The sequence below is a fragment of the Colossoma macropomum genome, unplaced genomic scaffold (genome assembly GCF_904425465.1).
Source record: "Colossoma macropomum unplaced genomic scaffold, Colossoma_macropomum, whole genome shotgun sequence".
In the NCBI taxonomy this organism is placed as follows: Eukaryota; Metazoa; Chordata; class Actinopteri; order Characiformes; family Serrasalmidae; genus Colossoma; species Colossoma macropomum.
Window position 1 is genome coordinate 10,668,040 of NW_023494806.1, and position 21,068 is coordinate 10,689,107.

General features: G+C 40.3%; 1 protein-coding gene and 1 long non-coding RNA gene across 2 annotated transcripts in view; both read right to left on the minus strand.

The window, feature by feature from the left end:
* cacna1ba (calcium channel, voltage-dependent, N type, alpha 1B subunit, a) overlaps positions 1-13,212 on the minus strand; it is a 164,919-nt gene extending 151,707 nt beyond the window's left edge. The window contains exons 1-3 of the mRNA XM_036598295.1: positions 12,947-13,212; positions 8,155-8,260; positions 5,979-6,118 (exon numbers count right to left, since the gene is read on the minus strand). Of these exons, the coding sequence (XP_036454188.1) occupies positions 5,979-6,118; positions 8,155-8,260; positions 12,947-13,212 (512 nt within the window). The remainder of the gene's footprint in view (positions 1-5,978; positions 6,119-8,154; positions 8,261-12,946) is intronic.
* A 5,321-nt stretch (positions 13,213-18,533) lies between these two features.
* Positions 18,534-20,852, minus strand: LOC118827499. The gene is made up of 3 exons (XR_005008868.1): positions 20,031-20,852; positions 19,691-19,863; positions 18,534-18,731 (listed from the first exon to the last, which is right to left on the minus strand). It is a non-coding gene; the product is annotated as an uncharacterized LOC118827499 (long non-coding RNA).
* Positions 20,853-21,068: the final 216 nt, after the last annotated feature.

Sequence of the window (21,068 nt, forward strand, 5' to 3'; positions counted from 1 at the left end):
GGGACAAGGTGAGTCTGGAAAATGCTCAGGTAAAAATGAATTATGACTACTTTTGTTACATAAAACCTCACAAACATCACATGTGCACTTCTGGTAAAATGAAAATATGGTATAAGAAAATGTAGGATATGGTCCTTTAAAGTAAGCACACACAGGTCTTCACTATGCTCAAATTATTATTTTAAATAGTAGTTGAAGTTAAACAATTCTGAAACCTCCCTTTATGATTGCCTTTACCTTGACAGCATTGTGTTATAGAGGGAGCCACAGCTAAAAGGTGGGAAATGGCCATGACTAAACTGGGGGAAAACACTGGTTAAAAGTCCAGGCATGCAAAACATAGTTATGATAAATCAGGCGTAGTTGTTTTGTGTAATCAAGCTAATGTTGTCAAATAGTCTAGGCTGAATAAAAAACTCTAACGTAAAAACTAAACACCAGACAGACTGAGATCCATTAAATAAAGGTACAGTGCAAGAGACTTACAACAGGTTTGCCTTCTGTAAAGAAACCCACTCCTACTCTTCCTGAACAATAAGCTACAATGTTGTTTAGGTGGATGTACAAGCATATCGTCAATATGTTCTCTTTCTCAATGTAACTCTTACACAATACACATCCATATGGCATAAGCTCCAACATTATAATCCTACACCCTCCACCATCTCAGCAGGAGCAGAGAGTAACCAAAGTCAGGCTGTGTAATCTTCCTACGAAGAACAAAGGCAGCTCATTAAGAGCGATCGATGGAGTAGAGGACACCCATGACCATTCTGCTCACCACAATATCAACACCAGCATGAAGCTTCATACCACACCCTCAGCCACCCAGAGAGAGATAGATAGACAGACAGACAAACAGACAGATAGTTGATAGATAGATAGATAGATAGATAGATAGATAGATAGATAGATAGATAGATAGATAGTCGAATGAATAGATAGATAAATAGATAGATAGAAAGATTGATAGGTAGAGAGAGAGATAGAGATGGAGAGAGAGAGAGAGAGAGAGAGAGAGAGAGAGAGAGAGAGAGAGAGAGAGAGCGATGTAATGCTTGGATGCACAGCCATAAAGAAAAGTGGTGTAGCAAATCCATTCTCTGTGTGTTTGGTTCAATAGGGTATTGATCAGGGTGTGAGCTCAGGGAGACAGATATATTCTCTTATTAGTAAAGCCAGACGTCTTATTGGAAGAGTGCTAGAGCTGTGCAAATGGCTTAAGGAGGTACATATTACCTCATTATTTCACGGCAAAAAAGAGCATCTAATTAGTTAATTATACTGAAGATGAATCTGAGTTAAAATAGTTTAAGAAGTATATAGAAGAAGAGCAAAAGCTTTAATGTGTGCTGAGTTAACAAGGTTTTATTGCATGATTGCAAGTTATTTCAGACCATGTCTACTGGTCCAATTGTCATGAAATGTTCACACAATGACATTTAGATGTTAAATATGTTAAACAAACAAACAAACACAAAGGACACATGAGGGTATATATCATCTATATCATACATAATGACAAAGACTTACAGTGATGCTGCTGTTTAGTTTCAGCAATATATACAATAGATGAACATTATATCCATGGTATAATCCATGATACTATCCATGATATAATTTGAGATATATCCATGATAAAACAGTACTATCCCTGTTGCCAAGTGGTTTGTTCTTAATTTCTTGTGCCCTTTACTCATGCTATTCAGGACCTGTCAGTTAACTACAATAAAAATTCTTTGCTAGTTTAACCCCTTAAACGGCCAGGCCCCTGCTGGCGGGCCTAAAGGTTTATTACATACTTCTGTAAGCTAAGAATAGCTCAACTAGTTTGATAAAGTCCATGTAGTTACTGAATAATTGGCCTTAGTATGTAATAAGCCTGGGGTTTTAAGGGGATGAAAGTTAGCAGATGTTCATGACCACAACCCTAAATCAGCATCAAACAGCTCTCATGCTGTCGTACTGTCCTCATCCATTTCCATTCAATCCCAGCCTTCAGGGAAACAACACTACAGCATTCCCAGCGCTCCTATCGACAACAAGTCAACAGCACAATTATCACAGTGATGGGGCCATCATCCATCCTGAAGGTAGTGGACAGGAAACAAGGCAGCGTTTTACACCGCATGCGTCCCCCCGCCCCTCCATGGTCCCAGTCATCAGGATGCTGGTAGCATAGCTAAATCACTGCCTGTAGCGGGTCACTGATAACAGGAGTGGACGGCTTCTGTAATGGACCTCCACTGTAGCCCCCACTGCAGTTATCACATCAGGCCGCCTCGATTAAATCAAGAGGCCCGACACTCGCAACCAGCCAGTCACCACGCCACCCAGTATCAGGCAAAGCAGGCTGACAGCCCACTGCAAAACGCCTGACAAGCTGTCAATAAGGCTGACCTCGCCCAAACAACAGCCCTAAATCACCCAGGAGAGAGGAAGTGCCTGGCAACCTTAAGCCATTACTACACTGTACTCAGCATGCCTTAACCCTTAAAAATCATTTTGATATACTATTCAGATGTAATACACATTTTTTCTAGGGGTGTAACAATTCACAATATACATATTGGTTTAATATGAAATGGTGGTGTCATGACTGAATATACTTTTTGACGAGAAGAATGAGATGTGCCTTGAAATATGCTTCCTATTAATATGGTAATGTTTCATTTTCAGGGTATTAGATGTTCAACATTCTAGAAGTTCAACATTTGAGTCTTTGGCGCTGTGGGGTTTTGTCTGATGTATTCAGACTGGTTACCTAGTAGCACAGAAACATTAAATGAGAGCACATACCATAAACCACATACCACCCATGTGTTTAAAAGAACTGCGCTGGTTATGTGTATCTGTTAGAATACATTTTAAACTTCTTTCACTTGTTTTTAAACCTCTGAATGACCAGCAAGTACATACCTCAGTGAATATCCGTCAGTTTACATTCTTACATGATATTACCTCTGCAGATACTGGCCTTCTGCAAATATAGAAAAAGTAAAGAGGCCTCCTTCTGTTACAAAGCTTCTAAAGTGTGGAACTTAATACCACCTTTTATGGGCCATTTCTAAGAATCATTTGAGAGTGTACTCCTTTAATTATCTTTTAAATAAAGTTCTATCTTTTCTTTTATATTTATTCTTTCAATTTTATCTATGCTACTGTCTCAGTTTTAAAATTAATACTCTTACTGAGCAGTAATGGTACTGAAAAGTGATGCCTATCCTTCTCTTCCCTAAATTAAAAAAATCTTAATTTTCTTTAATTGCTGTTCTTTAAACTTTATTGCCACTTTACACAAAAAAAGTACTGTATTAATTAAATATTGATATTTTATGTTAAAAAAGTCAGCTATATAGATTAGTCTATTCCGACTGAGGTGTGTACACGGACGTATTTTATTCCTATTGAGCTATTAGTCAAATTATTATTGGATTATTAGGCTGCAAGTAAATGTGGCTACTGATCCTATAAAACAGTGCAAATGAGCTATAGCATAGGCCCCTCTCCTTCTTTGCTTACTTTACTCTGATAGGACACACCCACATCCACTTAAGCCCACTGACAATTATACATGCTGTTTTTGTTACTCTGCATTTAAGGCTGATATATATTAAAGGGCCTCTGTTCTGATTGGATGTCCTGTACTGTTCCTCACTCAGAAAAAACACTCACAGCTGAAACACTCATTATAGCATCAGTGTAAATGGGTGGGGCTCAAGTGCTGTAGGCTGAATAGATGGATATATGGCAATTAGTTGGTGTTTTATGACATCACAGAAACATTGAATTCAAAATGGGCCGTTTTAACAGCTCAGTTTCCATATATGGACTGTATGGACCAGGGAGTGAACACTTTAAACAATGTTTACACACTACATCAAACTTTTCTTTCAAGAAATGTAGCAAAAACATTTTCTTTCCACAAAACAAACTTATACGCACAACTTACGCACAATTTTTCATCAGATTCAATTATATTATTACAATATAACAATAATAATTCTATTATGAAATATTTTATTTTCTACTTATATGCACAAACATGGTATGGACTAAATGTTTAAACTTTGCACTTTGTGCAGATTTTCTTGGCTCATTACAAATTAGAAATAATGGGTACTAAACTACTCCATGTCTTGTATTGCCAGTGATAACTGGAACGTTTAAGGGTTAAATGAAATATGTGCGTGCATATTTTTCATTTCTTTTATTATTTTGCCTCATCATCCTCCACTGTACATCTTTGACTCATTCCATCTTGCTCTGCAACTGCTGCTACATAATACATTACTCTAGCTTCCCTTTACTGGCAGAGGCTGCAGAGAGAAAAGACTCTGTATCCTGCAGCTCTGTGTGCAGGCCTTTTCCGCTGCAGGAAGAGAGCTGCTTCCCCTAAATCTGTTTATTGCAATGAGGTGGCGGGCTGACGTAAGCCCCGGTGGATGGGTAAAGTAAATCTCCCAGCCATTAGTGAAAGTGAGCCAGGACCCTCCCCAGCGGAGGCAGTAACCATACAGGGAGCTGCTCCGACGCAACAGCACCCCGTCACCGCTCCGTCCCCCAGGACACCTCCACCTCCCCGGGCTGTGTCAGCTAGCAGAACAGCTCATACAACCAGCAGCACTGGCCTCTGTGTACAAACACTGACTGATCCATTACTCCTCCTCACAAACCTCCGCTGCTGTAAGAAAACGTCCTATCTCTGAAACAAGCATTTCACAGGAGAAAGAAAAAACATGCCTAACTTAAATATCTGTTAATGTAACTTTAAAACATGATTTTTCTGTTTTTGCTGTTTGCTTCTCAACTCTCTCAGTTTCAGCTCCAACTTCATATACACAGTAATGCCTGTCTCTCTCCCCATGTTTTCATTCTCCTGTCTCTCTCTCCCTCTCTCCCTCTCCCCTTTTTTTCTCATTCTGTCCCTGTTTCTCTCTCCCTCTTTCTTTCTTCCCATTCTGTCTTCTTCCTTCTCTTTCTTTCCATTCTGTCTCTCTCTCCCTCTATTTCTTTCCATTTTGTCTCTCTGTCTCTCTCTCCCTCTTTCTTCCCATTCTTTTTCTTTGTCTCTCTTCTCTGTTATTTCCCATTCTATCATACCATCTCTCTCTTCTTTCTTATTTCCCATTTTATTATACCATCTCTGTCTGCTCTCTTTTTCTTCTAATTCTGTCTCTCTCTTCTGATCACTCTTTCCTGTCTTCCCATCTCACTTGTTTACCATCCTCTCTCTTTCCTTTTCTTTTTTACAGTTCCTTCTCTGTCTTCTTTCTTTTACTAATTCTCTTCAATTCTATGTCTCAATTTTTTCTTTTTTCCATTCTTTCATTCTCTCTCTCCCCTCTATCTCTCCCTCTATCTCTCTCTTCCTCTCTTACTCTTCCTATTTTGTCCCTTTTTCTTTTACTCTTTATTACCATTCTGTCTTACCATCTCTCTCTCTTTCTCTCTCTCTTCTTCCCATTCTCTCTCTCTGCTCTCTCTTTTTCTTCCCATTTTGCTTTCTCTTCTCTGTGTTTCTCACTCTCTCTCTTTTAGAATTTGTATTGGTCTATTTGCCACAAATTGTTCACGAGAGGGGCAGCTGGTGCTTTCAAAGGATATAAAACAAATTAAAGACTGGACAAAAAATAGCATTACAAGGATTTCTTACGACAGTAACAATACACTCCTTCTCCCCAGAACATTTTATGAGCAAGAGCAGCATCAATCTGAGATGATGACTATATTTCTACAAATTCTTCTCAGTCTTTTTAGTTAGCGTATAAGGAGTAGTGAGCACAGGAGTTCAGAGAGTGTAAAGGGTGCAAGAAAATTTGCACTTGATATTTCTAAGATCTTAATGAAGCACAGGCATGCACATTCGCAGTTCCAGCATATCCAACAACGCCCATTCATCCACAATACAAACCGATCTTCTCATGAAAATGAGCACAGTGCTGTGTGGACACCATTATCATAATCTGCAGACTCACCCCGTCAACACGACGACGAAATCCATTACATTCCACCCATTACGGAGGTAGGAGCCTTTATGAAAAGCAAAGCCAAGAGCGATGATCTTAATTCCAGCCTCGAAGCAAAAGATGCCAATGAAGTACGGCTCTGTGTCATCCTGCGGGGAAAAAATACCCTTTTATTATCTTTTACAGCATCACTTTCCAACCTCTCTTTATCACTCAGAATTAAACAGGCTGTTTTTGTTACTGCGCCTTTAAGACTGACATATGTAAATGACCTTTGTTCTGATTGGCTGTGCTGTACTGTGCCTAATTCAAAGATTCAGGGCTGCAACACTCCTTTTAACTTGAACATGAATGGGTGGGGCTACACTGATGTAGTCTAGATGGGTGGATATAGACAAATGTGTCGGTTTTTGTGACATCATAAAAGCAATGAATTCAAAACGGCCAGCTTTTGCAGCTTAGTTTCCACATATGGACTGGAAGTGAAGGGTTAACCTTTAGCACTGTTCACATACTACATCACACTACATACTACAACTCTTTATTTCAAAAAAGTGGAACAAAAATTTTCCTTTTCCATGATATAGGCACTTTAATAAGTTTCTGATCTGAAATTGGATTGTCTTGACAGACATGCCATGTAATTCCACCCAGAAAGACAAAGTTAAATTTAATATCCTCTCCCTTATTTGATGTCAATGTGTCAAGCGCAGCACACGGCTAGCTGAGTGAGTGGATCAATTCAAGAAGGCAGCAGGGAGATTCATGGGCTGAATGAGTGACATCTCATTTTTATACAGACCCTTGCTTTTGGAACCCCCAGATCCCCACATGAGCAAACATGGCCCTGAGTGCCTACACTTTTAATGATGCCATGTAGCAACAGAGTTCAAAAGGCAAATCTGAAGACACGGTTTTAAATACCAGGATTGAGTGATGGGTGGATAAAAGAGTGGCACAGTGTGATGCTGGTTGGTTTACAAAGCAGGAATGAGGAAATCCTCCCAGCTGCCGACCACTCACTGCCTCCCCCCCAAATGTGCTGAGCTGCTTCTCATAACGGCGGATTCTACTATTCATCCAGGCAACTTCTTTTTGTATTTGGTTTTGTTTGTATTGTGCTTTTCCTTTCATAGCAGCTGACCTGTCCATGCTCCACCTACAAAAGCGTTCTTTCATAGTTTCATAGATGCTAGGTTGGACAAGCTCTACAGAATACGGGCAAAAATGTATCAAGCAACTTAATTTTGTCAAAATACCTAAATTTAGATATTTTAACTGCAATCTGATGTACATGAGCATTTCTTATTATGCTAAAAGGGATTTTTGCAGCCGAGAACCCTCAGGGCCTTGTAGGCCTTCAGGGAAGGCCTAATGATTTGTGATGATTTACGTTTGTAATTTTTAGTTCTTTTTTATTTAATAGTATCATCATGCTTATATTGATCTCTGCAAATATTGTAGTTCAAATGATCCAATCAGGATTTTCTTCCTCATGGTATCTAAGTAGATTTATCAAAGTGAGCTCTCCCATTGGTTATAACTTCACACCTGGAATGCAGGTGTCCAGCAGAGTTTGGTGATCTTCCTGCTCTTAACACACCACATAAACCTGGCAGTTAGCTGCTGAGTCCTAGATACATAACTCACAGTACAGGTGGTAGCCTGACCAATGCGTTTCTGTCAGATGTTAGAAATATAAAACAACAGCAGCTTTATGCCAGGACTCTTTACTGAGCCATTGTAAGACAACTAAAGGTAAAATATGTGTGTTAAATCTGTTACAAACTTCAAATAAAACATCTTTCACAAGCTTTAAACGTCCATGTTTAACCTAGAACAGCCAAAAAAATGTTAATGAGCTAACATACCATTAGCATCCCATAGGGCACTAGCAGAAATTAGCAGTATCACAGGGTTTTTTCCTCATTTGTACCAATTTCTTTATTGATACAACTGAGGAAAATATCTTTATATTTATGGCCAAACTGAAGGCCTATCTTAAATAGTCATGGTTCACCACTGGATTTTTGCACATGTTCTGTAAAGCTTGCATAGGAAGATCTTTATATGGAATAACCTATAAAAAAAGACTGTCAGTTAATAAAAGTAGCAGATTTACATATGAACTAGAGCATGACATGTAACTATGGCCAGGCACACTGTTCAGTTATAAGGTACTCACCAGTCGCTGTGACATTGGAGTCATGTCGCCTGCAGGTAAATGCTGCTCCAAGGCCAGGACAATGCAGTTTGCTATGATGGTAGCGAGGATCATGTACTCAAATGGAGTGAGACAGTCAAGGCAAGAACACATAAAATGAAAACATTTTTTTAAAAACAAAGATGCCGAAAAGGGCTCATTGGGAATGATGCCAATATAGCAATCTATAACAATCAAAGTTCTAGAAAACATTTAGGAACCTTTATTTGTATTATGTACTCTCTGCAAACAAGCTGTCAGAACAAAACCATATAGTAACATTATATGTGAAGGAAAAACTGTCCTAATGTTAATATACATTAAGGTAACAAGGTAAGGTAACTACCCGATCACTATTATTTCAGTTATTTTCCAAAGTTATTAGCTTTTATGTTTATTTTATGTTTACTTCACAACAAACTCAATTTAGTTTGGTTGCCTTGCCATCAAATAAGCTGAAATAATTAACATATTTTCTGAGACACACTGTGGGCCTTACCAAATCAACAAAAGTTCTTACATATATCTGGTGCTAGAACACTTTTATAGGGCAGAGGTGAGTAATGTTTGTTTATTTGAACTCAAGCTGCTTCTTTCATCGGTTGAGAGCTACTGAGTATTTACAGCTAGGAAGCAAGATAGTTAACAACCCAATATGGCCACTTTAGGCTTCTGCTTTATTTGTAATTATTTATATGGCAATTAAACATCAGCTGAAATCTTTGTCTTAGTATTCTAGAATGTATTTCAAGCCTTTTTGGACCATTTCAACTGGTAGATTCAATATAAAATGTTTAAACAAAAAAGGAAAAAGGGCAGCTGACATTTTCAAAAAAATAATAAAACCTAAAAAATAAAAAGCCTTATAAAACCTACACAATAGTTACAAGGTTTTGATATGACAGCGACGATTTTAAAAAATGACCCAGTTCATCAGCAGTGCAGTTCTGTTCAGGAGTCTAGGGACACTAAGAGGCTTATAATGAACATTACGGCCATTATGAATCACCGTTATGGTTATTATGATGAACTTGAGCTGTGGACGCCTACTGCGTTTCTAAAGATATGCTAGACCTTCTATGTCTTCAAACATCACTCACGTGTTGTAGAGTCACGGCCATGATCACAGAGGTATTAGAAGCACATGGCTGTCTCACAGCCTTAATTGCCCAGTTTGCAGATGCAGTAAAACTGGGATGTGGCTGTGTTAATGGTGCAATGGTAGCACTGCAGAAAAGGCGAACCCTCACACAGACCAGACAAGCTAAAAGTGGTGCCTGCATCTTTCTTATTTACCGTGGCACTAATCAGGACATGTACGTCAGAGCAGAGGAGCTTGACAGCGTTTAACACAGTGGAGCCCTCTGGCTATAAAGGCCAGTTCAAAAAAATCAATACGCTTAAGGATTAAGTATCTGCTTGAGTCCTACATGAAGACACCTCTGTTGTCTGAAAGTGGCAAAAAAGCCAGTTAAATTATAAATAATATCATTATTGTGCAGTATATCTTCAAAAATATCCAGACCCCCCCTTCTAATTAGTGCTTTCAGCTACTGTAAGGAGCACCTATTGCTATAGCTTGTATATCAATAGAATCCTCAGAAAAGCAATGCCAAAAGAAAGGGATGCAAGAAGCCACTGAGCATTGGGCTGTAGAGCAGTGGAACTGCATTCTCTGGAGCAGTGGAGCTCCATCCAATACTTCTGGGTTGGGTTGGAGCAGTGCTGATCCAGAACTAATCATCCAACATCAGTACCTGGCATCACTAATGCTCCTGTGGCAGAATAATAAAATCCTCACAGCAATGTTCCATCATATAATGTAAAGCCTTCCCAGAAAACTAGAGGCTGTTACTGCAGCAAAGAAGGGATAAACTCCCTATTAATGTTATTGATTTCAGAAGACATGTTGGATGAGCAGGTGTCTACAAACTTTTGGACATATTATTCATGTTATTATATGTTTTTATGTTATTTGTAAATTTTCTAAAACAGTGAAACGATGCATTGAACTTCTGAAAGACTAAAATATATTTAACACAATTCTGTCTGTTAACTTACTTTTCAGCATAATGCGGATATATTCTATGCACATGAAAATTGTGTACAGATTTGAGTCATGTAAAGTCAGTGCATCACTTTTTTCCAGTGCAGACTGATAGGTGGTAATTACATTCTGATCGAGTTTCTTGAGCGTGAGCGAGAGCACTACAGGAATCAACCTGCTCGCGCTCGTGTGGAGAGCCACCCACGCTGCAAAGACTGCCATGTTTGGTTTACTGGGCAATCCCCACTTCCTCGCTGCTTTTGCCATTGCGCGCCTGTAGCGAGTTTAATGCGTGTGGGTGGCTTCAGCACCTTGGAGAGAGCACAGATCTTCACCAGCCTTACTGCTGCTGTACTGGAAACTGATTCAAGAAGATTATATAAGGCATGATTGTGAATAATCTTTAACAATTTTTTAAATGTATAAGTGAAATCAATCAAAGGAATACACAGATTTCTTAGGTGAATGTGTTTAGACTTCGATCCTCTGATTGCAAGTCTACTTTACTGTGTAAAAAATCTTGCAGACTGGGGAGCTCTCCCTAAATGTCTTTTATGGCCACGAAAAGTAGTAGCAATTTCTTCATGCAGTGAACAGCTGCATTTTAGGCGCTTATTACTGCTATTCCCACGGGCGAGTCTGCACACTAATTTGGGCGGCCTAATGCAAGAAGTGTTTTGGTTGCTAGGAGCGACTGGGAGGCTCGGCTGATTCCACAGGATCAATACTGCATTGGCTTTGGAGTGGAAAAGAGCCCAGAAAGCACAAGCCCAGTGTAGCACTGTGAGAGGAGACCGAGGCTACACAGTGCCAAAGCCTGTTACACTAAAGCACTCATGGATATGAATATGCACTACAAGCAGCGTTCAATATCTGAGATTTGTGCTTTGTCCAAGGAGACGGGCCACTAAACCCTTCTGTTACACCCTTCTGCTACACTCTTCGGCCAAATCCATTGTACCACCTCCTTCTATTACCCTGATTCTACTTCTTTATACTATCCTCATTTATTCCCCAATTCTACAGCCCTTATCCACTCTCCACCTGGTACTATGTATCCTTCTGCTCTCTTCTACTAGCCCTGTTCTATTGCCTTCATTCCACTGCCCATCCACTACTTCATTCCATTACCCCGTTGTACCTACCCTCATTCTGATACCATCATTCTGCCCCATCTCTTTTCTACCACTCCACTTCTACAAGCTTATTTTATTACCCTAATTTGACATCTTTTCTGATTCTCTCACCTTGCTTCTCCCCCAATCTACTTCCTTTATTCTATTTTCCCAAGAGAACTGCCCCTATTTAGCTTTCTACTACCTTCCTTCCTACTACCCCCATTCTACCACTCCTACTTATCTATCCCCTTCTGCCCCCCCCCCACCTACTTTCATTCTGATCCCCACATTCTAGGGTATTTCCTCTATTCTATTGTCATTATTCTACTACTCCTACTCTACTAACCTTAATCTACTACCCCATTCTACTGCCCTCGTTCTACCACTTCTTCTCAGCTACCCCCTCCTACACTTCCTCTTATCTACTCCTCATTTTTCTGTTACATTAGTTTACTACTTGAAGTGTGCCGCCCCTATTCTACTGCCTTTTTCTTTATTCTACTACCTTCCTTTTACTAACCCTATTCTGCTGCCACATCTTAGGCTACTATCCCAAGTGTACTGCCTCATTCTACTACCCACTTTCTTTAATCCCAGTTCCACTCCCCTTTTTCTAATGCCCTACCTCAATTCTACTCCCAATATTCTACTAATTCAATTCTATTTTCCCATTCTACTACCTCTATTCTACCACTTTTTTTTCTACCACTCCTCTTTGACTACCCCTTCTGTTCGCAATTCTATCTAATTTCTATGTACTGCCCATATTCTGGGCTACTACTCCAAGTATACTGCATCATTCTACTACCCACCTTCTTCTACCTCAATTCCACTCCCCTCATTCTAACTCCTACTACCCCTATTCTATCTCTACCCCCTAATCTCCTACCCCAAATTCTATTATCCCAGTGCTATTACCCCTTTCTACTACCCCTGTCCTATCTCTCCTCATTCTACTACAACCCCTTATCCTCCTACCCTAATTCTACTAACCCAGTTCTATTACCCCTTTCTATCACCCTGTTCTATCTCTTCTCATTCTTCTACTACCCCTTATCCTCCTACCCCAATTCTACTAGTCTAATTCTTTTACCCCTATTCTGCTCCCCACATTGCACTATGCTTTATTATCCCCTTTTCAACTATCTCTGTTCCACTCTCTTAATTCAATCCTTTTTTCTTCTACTCTTGTTCTACTACCCCAATTCTACTGCCTTATTTCCTTCTACTTCCCTCTTTCCACCTCCCCAATTCAGCTACCCAGTTCTATTCTCCCTTCTTACTCCACCTATTCTACACCCGCTATTCTGCTCGCGCCTTCTGTTGCTGTTTGTTTAGAGCGCGTGAGCCAACACCCCAGTTAGAGCCTGTTGGCTTCCTTAGCGCTGCTTACGTGTTCCTTTCTACGTCTGACTCCAAACTAACTCTCCAACCATGAAACACCATCATCTCCATCATAAACAGCCCCTCGTCTCCTGAAACAGAAACCTGTAACACAGCCTCGTCTCAGCTGGAAAGTCCGGCACCTTCTCACAAACACAATGTGCTTTGTCATACAGAGTCACCTGTGTAGGTGCTGGTGAGGGAAGAGCGCGTGAGTAAAGGATATGGCCACTCGGTTATTTTCTTTGCATACTTCCGAATCACGTTATCCTCGCTGAAGATGAAGAGAGAGCGGTTAACGGTGAGGCAGTTCTGTTTGACGGGTATGGGGTTGTAGATGGCCATTGTGCGGGCTCTCTGGGCCATTGTCTGTTTGTACATCCGCTGGGCTCCCGGGGGGCCTGGCTGCCGGCTCGCGCCTCTCCCCGGACCCGAAGACGGAGAGCCTGTCCCTCCATAGCGGGCCGGCAGGTCGTCTTCGAAGCGGGCCATTCTGGAAACGCACGGATTGGAGCTCGGAAATCAGGCTGGGCAGGAGACAGGGCAGGGAGAAGAAGCATCACAACGCGCGAGGTGCTCCCGGCCACGAGGCTTCATCCGTACGGAGCGTGCATCCCATCCAGCAGCACGTTCACCAAGCACAGCGCGCGAGGGGGTGAAAAATAGGTTTTTTGTTTTTTTTTTACAGCAAATCTTAAACGATTATGGCCAGAAAGGGGACTAAACACATGTTTTCAGTTACCTCCATTCAAGCAGTGTCATCCCAGCCTGAAGTTTACCTGCCCATGTTACACAATCCTTTCCATAGAGAGGCGCCTCGTGCCAGCTGCGTTCATCTCCCGTATAGCGGGAAATAACGCCTCAGAAATTGTGTTGCAGCTGAGTCAAGTTTTCCCCCCTTTAAGATCCCGTCTCGATGCTGTTGCAGATGCTTTGGGGGTGGTGGTGGTGGGTGTGGGGGATTTCTTCACCTCCAAATCCTCCGTCTCCTATCTTCTCTCTGAAAGACAGTAACGTCCCATCACTGCAGTCTGCGCGAGCTGGGATCGTTTAAAAGGGAGAGGAAAACGAAACAGGCGCGGTTGGCACTTGTGTAGGCAGTCCGCTGGCGATGGGAGCGCGAGCCCGTTTCCTGCAGCAGCAGCCGCTGCTCCTTCTGAATCGGGCCACGTCACGCGTCACGTGATGCAGAGGCCCCACCTGCCCCGTCCCAGTATCCATGGCACGAGGGGGCAAAAGGGAGTAAATCAGCATCAGTGCCTGCTGATGCGCGAGCTCGGTGCCGGACCGTGCCGTGTGTGCCTTAGTAGCCACTGGGGCATTAAAATTAACAGTGTGTAGGCTGAGCACGAGTTGATCTGCAGAGCTTCTGAAATATTCAACAATGTCATACGCAGCGCTTAAACAACTTGTGCAGGGAGAATCAGGATTTATTTATCCGCCCAATGAACGTGATGGCAGGTATTATTTGGGTGGTGGATCATTCTCAGCACTGCAGTGACTCTGACGTGGTGGTGGCGTGTTAGTGTGTGTTGCACTGGTGCGTGTGGATCAGATACAGGAGTTTTTAAACACCTCAGTCTCACTGCTGGACTGAGAATAGCCCACCAACCAAAAATATCCAGCCAACAGCGTCCTGTGGGCAGCGTCCTGAGACCACTGATGAAGGACTGGAGAATGACAAACTGTGCAGCAACAGATGAGCTACTGTCTCAGACTTTATCTACAAGGTGGACCAAAAAGCAAGTGTGTCTAATAGAGTGGACAGTGAGTGGACACAGTGTTTAAAAACTCCAGCAGCACTGCTGTGTCTGATCCACTTGTACCAGCACAACACACACTAACACACCACCACCACCTCAGCATCAGTGCAGTGCTGAGAATAATCCACCACCCAAATAATACCTGCTCTGTGGTGGTCCTGTAGGGGTCCTGACCAATGAAGAATAGGGTGAAAGGGGGCTAAGTATACAGAGAAACAGATGGACTACAGTCTGTAATTGTAGAACTACTAAGTGCTCCTATATTGTAAGTGGAGCTAATTAAATAGACAGAGTGTAGAAACAGGGAGCTGTGCTAAATGAAGTGTCCAATTGATGTATGTATAGTTTTTCTACCATCACAGTCACAACACGCATATATAGTTTTATATATAGGTACAGACCACTTTCAAGAATTTTCTTTTTTTTTCCATACTAGACATTGTTGAGAATTTTCTTTACACATGTAAGATATGTCAATGCTATATAACGATTAATACCAACTTGATTGAAGAAATGAAAATATGTTTTTCATTATACACCAGCTGTCATTCTTTTATGTATTTATATATATATATATATATATATATATATATATATACATATATATGTACAATAATTATATCCAAAATTGTTGTAAATGCACAAAGCAAGGCTCATAAAGGCATAGTTGGGTGAGTTTGGTGTGGAAAGAACTTCACTGGCCCACTCAGAGCCTCAACCCCATCAAACACCTTTGGGATGAACCAGAACAGAGATTGCGAGCCAGGCTCTCGCGTCTAACATCAGTGCCTCACAAATGCTCTTCTGGACACACTCCAAAATCTTGTAGAAAGCCTTCCCAGAAAAGTGGAATCTGTTATAGCTGCAAAGTGGGGGACCAACTCCACATTAGTGCCAATGGATTTAGAATGGGATGCCATTAAAGTTCTTGTGGGTGTAATGTGTAGGTGTCCCAATACTTTTCTCCATATAGTATATATCTATCTCAAAGGCACAGTAACAAAAAACAGTCTGTTTACATATAAGGGCTAAAGTGAGGTAGGAAAATGGTCATGAGTAAATAAAACAAGCCATTACAAGTGAACCTAAAAGTACAAGAATTACAGGGGGATATAGGCCCTTTAAAGTGTTAACTGAGTGCTTTATTTGCACCTGGATCATTTGTGTGCTTAGTCATCTAATTTCAGAGCCCCTCTAATGTATCAACATGACTAAAGTAGGTCCTCACGTTGCATAAGCCAAAAAGCTACTTCCTGTATGACAAAGGAAAAAAGTACAGTACAAAACAGTACAAAATTACATGCTACAGTAAAACATCAGCTCATCAGTAGAACATGTAGGAGGGAGAGTTGCTGCTCCGAGCCCTTAATTTAGGACATTATCAAGGGCTCTAATGATCCTTTAACTGGCACAGTTATCTTCATTGATCATTTGGCTTCTGACAGCATCAGAGTATGAATGCTATGGAAAATCAGTACAATGAAGGTTTCAAAATGTTCTATATTTCTAAATGTAATATGATCTGATTCCCAGCACTTTAACCCCAGTAGAAATCCACTGTGATAAAAACCATAATAAGACCATGATATTGTGACTGTTGCTGTCCAAACTGTATTATTCTACCACGCTATATGTATTACGGTTAGAGAAAGGTTAGTCGTTCAAATATTTTCATTAGCGCTGGTGAATGTGCAATAGATCAGACTTCATTGTTCCAGGTTATTTTGTCCCTTTTTGGAAGCAGTACAATAGAGGACTTAAAGCAGTCGGGGGCAGTGCACAGGGCCAAGCATTGATTGAAAACGTCTAAACACAGCAGCACCAAGTTTTAATGTGTAAGGAACATTGACTCAGCACCAGCAACCTCCTTTTGTGAAGCTCATGTTTATTGATGAGGAATGGTGAGATGAGTTTGGTGGAACTTCAAGCCTCTTCTCAGGATGTAATGTTGCATGTTATATCATGCATTTGGGACACTACAGCATGCCTAAACATACACACTAGTTATCTAAGCCACTTATCCTTTTGGGTCACGGAGGGTGCTGGGGGTCACCACTCCATCGCAGGGTAAACACGCAGACATATACAATCACACACAGTTTAGCGTATCCAGTTGGCCTGGAGGAAACCCAGATGGGGAGAACATGAACTTCATAAAGAAAGGACCCTGGTTGCCTGGCCAGGGAATCAAACCCAGGCCTTTCTAGCTGTGAGACAACAGAGCTACCCAGGGTGCCACCGTGCTGCAAATGACTAAACACTTAAAAAATCAACATCAACATATGTACATGAAAAATGATGCATACTGGCACTAGCCCAATATCAGTGCATCCCTACATCTTTTATTTTCTGTTTGGAAAAAGATTCATACTAGGGCTGCCAAATGATCGAAATAATTGGTAACAATTAGTTGCATTCTTTCGTGTAGTTAATCATGACTAACCACATTTGTCTTATTTGCCCAGTTTTGACCCTAAAGTGAGATTTTGTCCATTTTAATACATCATCAGAATGTATTTTTACTTTCAATAATTTATGCATTATTTTCATAATGTCAATGCTGAACATAAACGTTCTAATTCTCTAATCCTTTTTTATCACTGACATCCAATGAAAACAGTGGGTGCACTTTCCAGCCAATGAGTGAATCAATGGTTCCAACTCTGTGAGTGTAGTCCTCTCTCTCATGACATGACTAAGTTCAAATCAGACAGCGAAGTTGTCGAGGAAAAAACAGCAGAGCCCAACCAACAAACATAAAGCATACTGCCACAGCGGGCATGAAAATTGTTTATGGGCCATTTATTTCCTTCTTTTAATGACTTTCAATGAATTTATGCATAGCTTTTGTAGTAGGGTGCCTAAACTAGAATCTGACACAGCATCAAAAACAGGTTTAGGGTATTTTTAAATAATGTTCTCATACATTTTAAGAGTTTTGAGAGTTTAGACACATTGTGCTTAATGCAATTTTGCATCACATTTTTAAGGGCTGCAGAACTAGGGTGGAAAGCACTATGGAGGGGGTAGCAGCTGCCACCCTTTGACACCCCTTAGATCCACCCCTGCTTTTGGAGGGCCATCAATGGAACTTGCCATTTAAAAGCTGTATTAGAACGAGAGGACTACAGTCGTGGGGTCATAGTAACAGTGTGCAAGCAGATGGGCTTTGGGCTGTAACTATGGATGGTTTGAAGGTTCAAACTAGGAAAATGCATTGTGTTAAAAAATTAGTGCTATTAGTTATTCATTGTGACAACTATGACGCCACTAGAACATACTCATCATTTTCTATGCTGTGATCCAAAGTAGCTGGACAGTTAACCGGGGCACATACTCCGGAAGCTCATTTGTTAAGAGACATAACCCGAAAATAGGCCTGTACCTGCTGCTTCAAGCAGTTCTAAGATGAGGAGATGAGGAGTTAAATATGAATGTGTTAAATATGAATAATGTATCCAGGCTGCTCTGCACTTGAGGATGACAGGAACACTGAAATGGAAACTTCAGTCCTGATAACCCAGTATATACAATAAAACCGTATACAAAAAAACCTTTATTCCTCACATGGTCATCATTATTGCTAACAGCATCGAGAGGCATGATTGGAAAATATATATTTAAAAACCTCTTCAAAAAGTGTGAAAATCTGAACAGCACCTCAACAGCTTTTTCCTAAACTTAGCTTAGTTCAGATCATTAACTGAACATCTGTCCAAGCCTCAGCTGCTCAAACATATCACTGATTAGGTGTAGTAGATAGGTGGCATGCTATAAATAATACCTCTTTTTCCCCAGTGAGAATCTTTCCATTGTCCTAAAGCCAAACAATTTTGTGATATCATTTCACCCAAATTGAAAATTAAATTTTAATATGCTGTAAAATGTTTTCTACTGCTTTAAAACACAATAATCTAATGTGTGCATTTGTATAAAATGTCTTTTTTAATGATGTTAAATAAACAGTATGTTGACATGATCGATCACTGTCAAAAAAACATGATCATATAGTCGCACCTAAAACAGTTCATGGCTGCAGTCTACTGTAGTTATTCTCGAGGCAGACCTCAGGGTTGGGTTACTGCTCTGGCAGTGCCGGCCGAGTGAATGCGCTCAGTGCTGGCTACCTGAGCTGAGGACTGGACAGTGGGCGTTTGGACTGAGCTGTTTACATGGCTGTGGCCCAAGACAGCCTTCGAGAGCCTGCACCACACTGACAGTTGAAATACTTCCTCTTGATCTCCCAATCTGGGGAAAAAACAATAAGCTGGGATTAGAAACATTACAGGAAACAGAAATGAAAACTCTAAACAAACAATGATTTAATGTAGTTACTTAATTTGATTAATAGAGTTATTCCATGTTAACTTTAATAGAATTATAGATTACAAAACATTTTGATTCATTCTGAATGATCAAAATAAAGGAATAGTTGATAACCAATACAGCAGACAATGCATATACTAGGCCCACTAAAGTAACACAGAATTGGTGACTTTTCATTTATTCAGTAAAAGGTAAACCTTCAGTATTAATTCTGTTGATGCATTTTCATGCTTTTTTTTATTTTTTTCCTATTTAAAATTGTTTTTAGACCATAAACAGTATGATATTTTTAAACTGTGGAATGAATTTATATGCTAGTCTGCATGAAAGAAATGAACTGAATCAGATATGTTGAGGCAGGAATTAGATGTTCTATGAGTCAGGGGGTCCGCAAGACTGTTCTTAGACCCACTGTCTATAACAGTTTCCACAAACAAATGTGTAAAAAGTAGTGGCTAATGAGAACCATGGTTGCAGTTTTGCAACATTCACAAAAATTGTCTAACATTTGTGTATGTAGTAGTAATGTAGCCTGTCTACATGGTTGTAATCCAAGTTATGAATAGAGAAATTTTGGAATGCTGAGAATATTTCTTCACCATAAATAATGCTATGATGCACCCTAGAAGCTGACTTTTGCTCCTGTTTTCCTATTTTGTGGGGGAAAAAAAATTTTCTTTTTTTTTTTTAGCTTTTGTTCCCTGTTAAAAGTTTCTTTTCATTGACAGTAAGTAACCAGAATGGAGGGCTGAATTGATGGATGGTATGATGAATGGATGAAAGAAATGAGCTGATGGACTGATGGATGGCTAAAAATGATGGATGGACTGACTGATTCATTGATTTATGAACAGATCTTCTTCCCTGAAGAAGGGCCTTACCCAAACCCCTCTCCAGCCTATGGCTTTTCTGGAGAAGAGAACAACACGTGGGAAGCACAGATCCCCGTGCTTGGTGAACACTCGCACGGGAACAGATTGGGTTTACACAGGTGGTTCATAAACCTGCTGACATTGCTGTAGAACTGGGCATCAATGCCGCAGACCTCATCAACCTACAAAACAAAGATTAAAATCATTCAGTCCAGAAAAAACATAACCCAACAGAGAGGTACTTCACTACCTACAGCACACCCTGCTGGCCAGATGTATTCCAAAAGGTTCAATGCTTGACTTGAACAGTGTTTAAAATTTTATTAGCACGAAAGTCTGTGAAAATTACCTTACTGTCCAGATTGAACATGTATGAGTCGTTCTCCTTGACGTTCACTTCTCCATCTGAAATGATCTCACCAGCAAATCTGCTCACGCAGCAAAGCCACTGGGTAAATGTATTTGACACAAACAGCATGAAATTTATTATGGATGAATAATTAATAATAGCCATTACGGATCCCTTTGCCTGCTACATTTCATGTTCAATTAAAATCTCTTTCTGCAGAGTTCTGATAGTTACTATTTAAGGTGTTGGACATGAAAAATCCACAGTATATTCTATTTAAATAGTCCAACAGCATCTAAATGTTTCCAGTTCTGCACCTCTTGCTGTCTTAGTCATTAATACAATCACACATCAAAAAAACAGTCCCTTATGGTTAAAAAACAATTGCTTTTAATGGATGTAATTGCTTTAAATGGATGTGAGAAGGAGGCCATATTTGCACCTGAAAGTTCCTTCAGTAATATCCTGCAGAGATCTCACACCTTAGCCTATTCTGGGAGTCCAGAAGACCTACCTAATGACTCAAAAGCTCCAAAAAGAGTTTAATAGAATAAATTTCATTTAAAATTTCATCTTTTATAATACCAAACTATTAAAATGCACTCAGAACATTCACATGCCTATACAACATCGTAATATACTTAATAGCCACAGCTGGGTGATGACTCATTCAAAAGCTTGCATCTGAGAAGCGAGGGGAAGAGGAAAGCATTATAACCGCAGTCGGTTCCGGCATGTTCTCCAGCATGAGCAGGCATGGTTACACTCAAACAGGAAGGGTCCCATCTGAACACAGCAGAAAGAACAGTAATGATAGGAACAATTAGCAAGGATATGAAGGACAAGCACTTCCAATAATGCCAATGGCTTTAAGGGATTACAGTGAAAAGAAGTGCAAGAATGGAATAGCAGAACAATCCATTCAGTTATTCACATAATGAAAACTTGCACTGTCACTATCTTATATCCTCTATTATACAGGCGATAGAGTGATCTAGCAATTATTTCAGGGATGCACGATGATATCAGAGTCATATC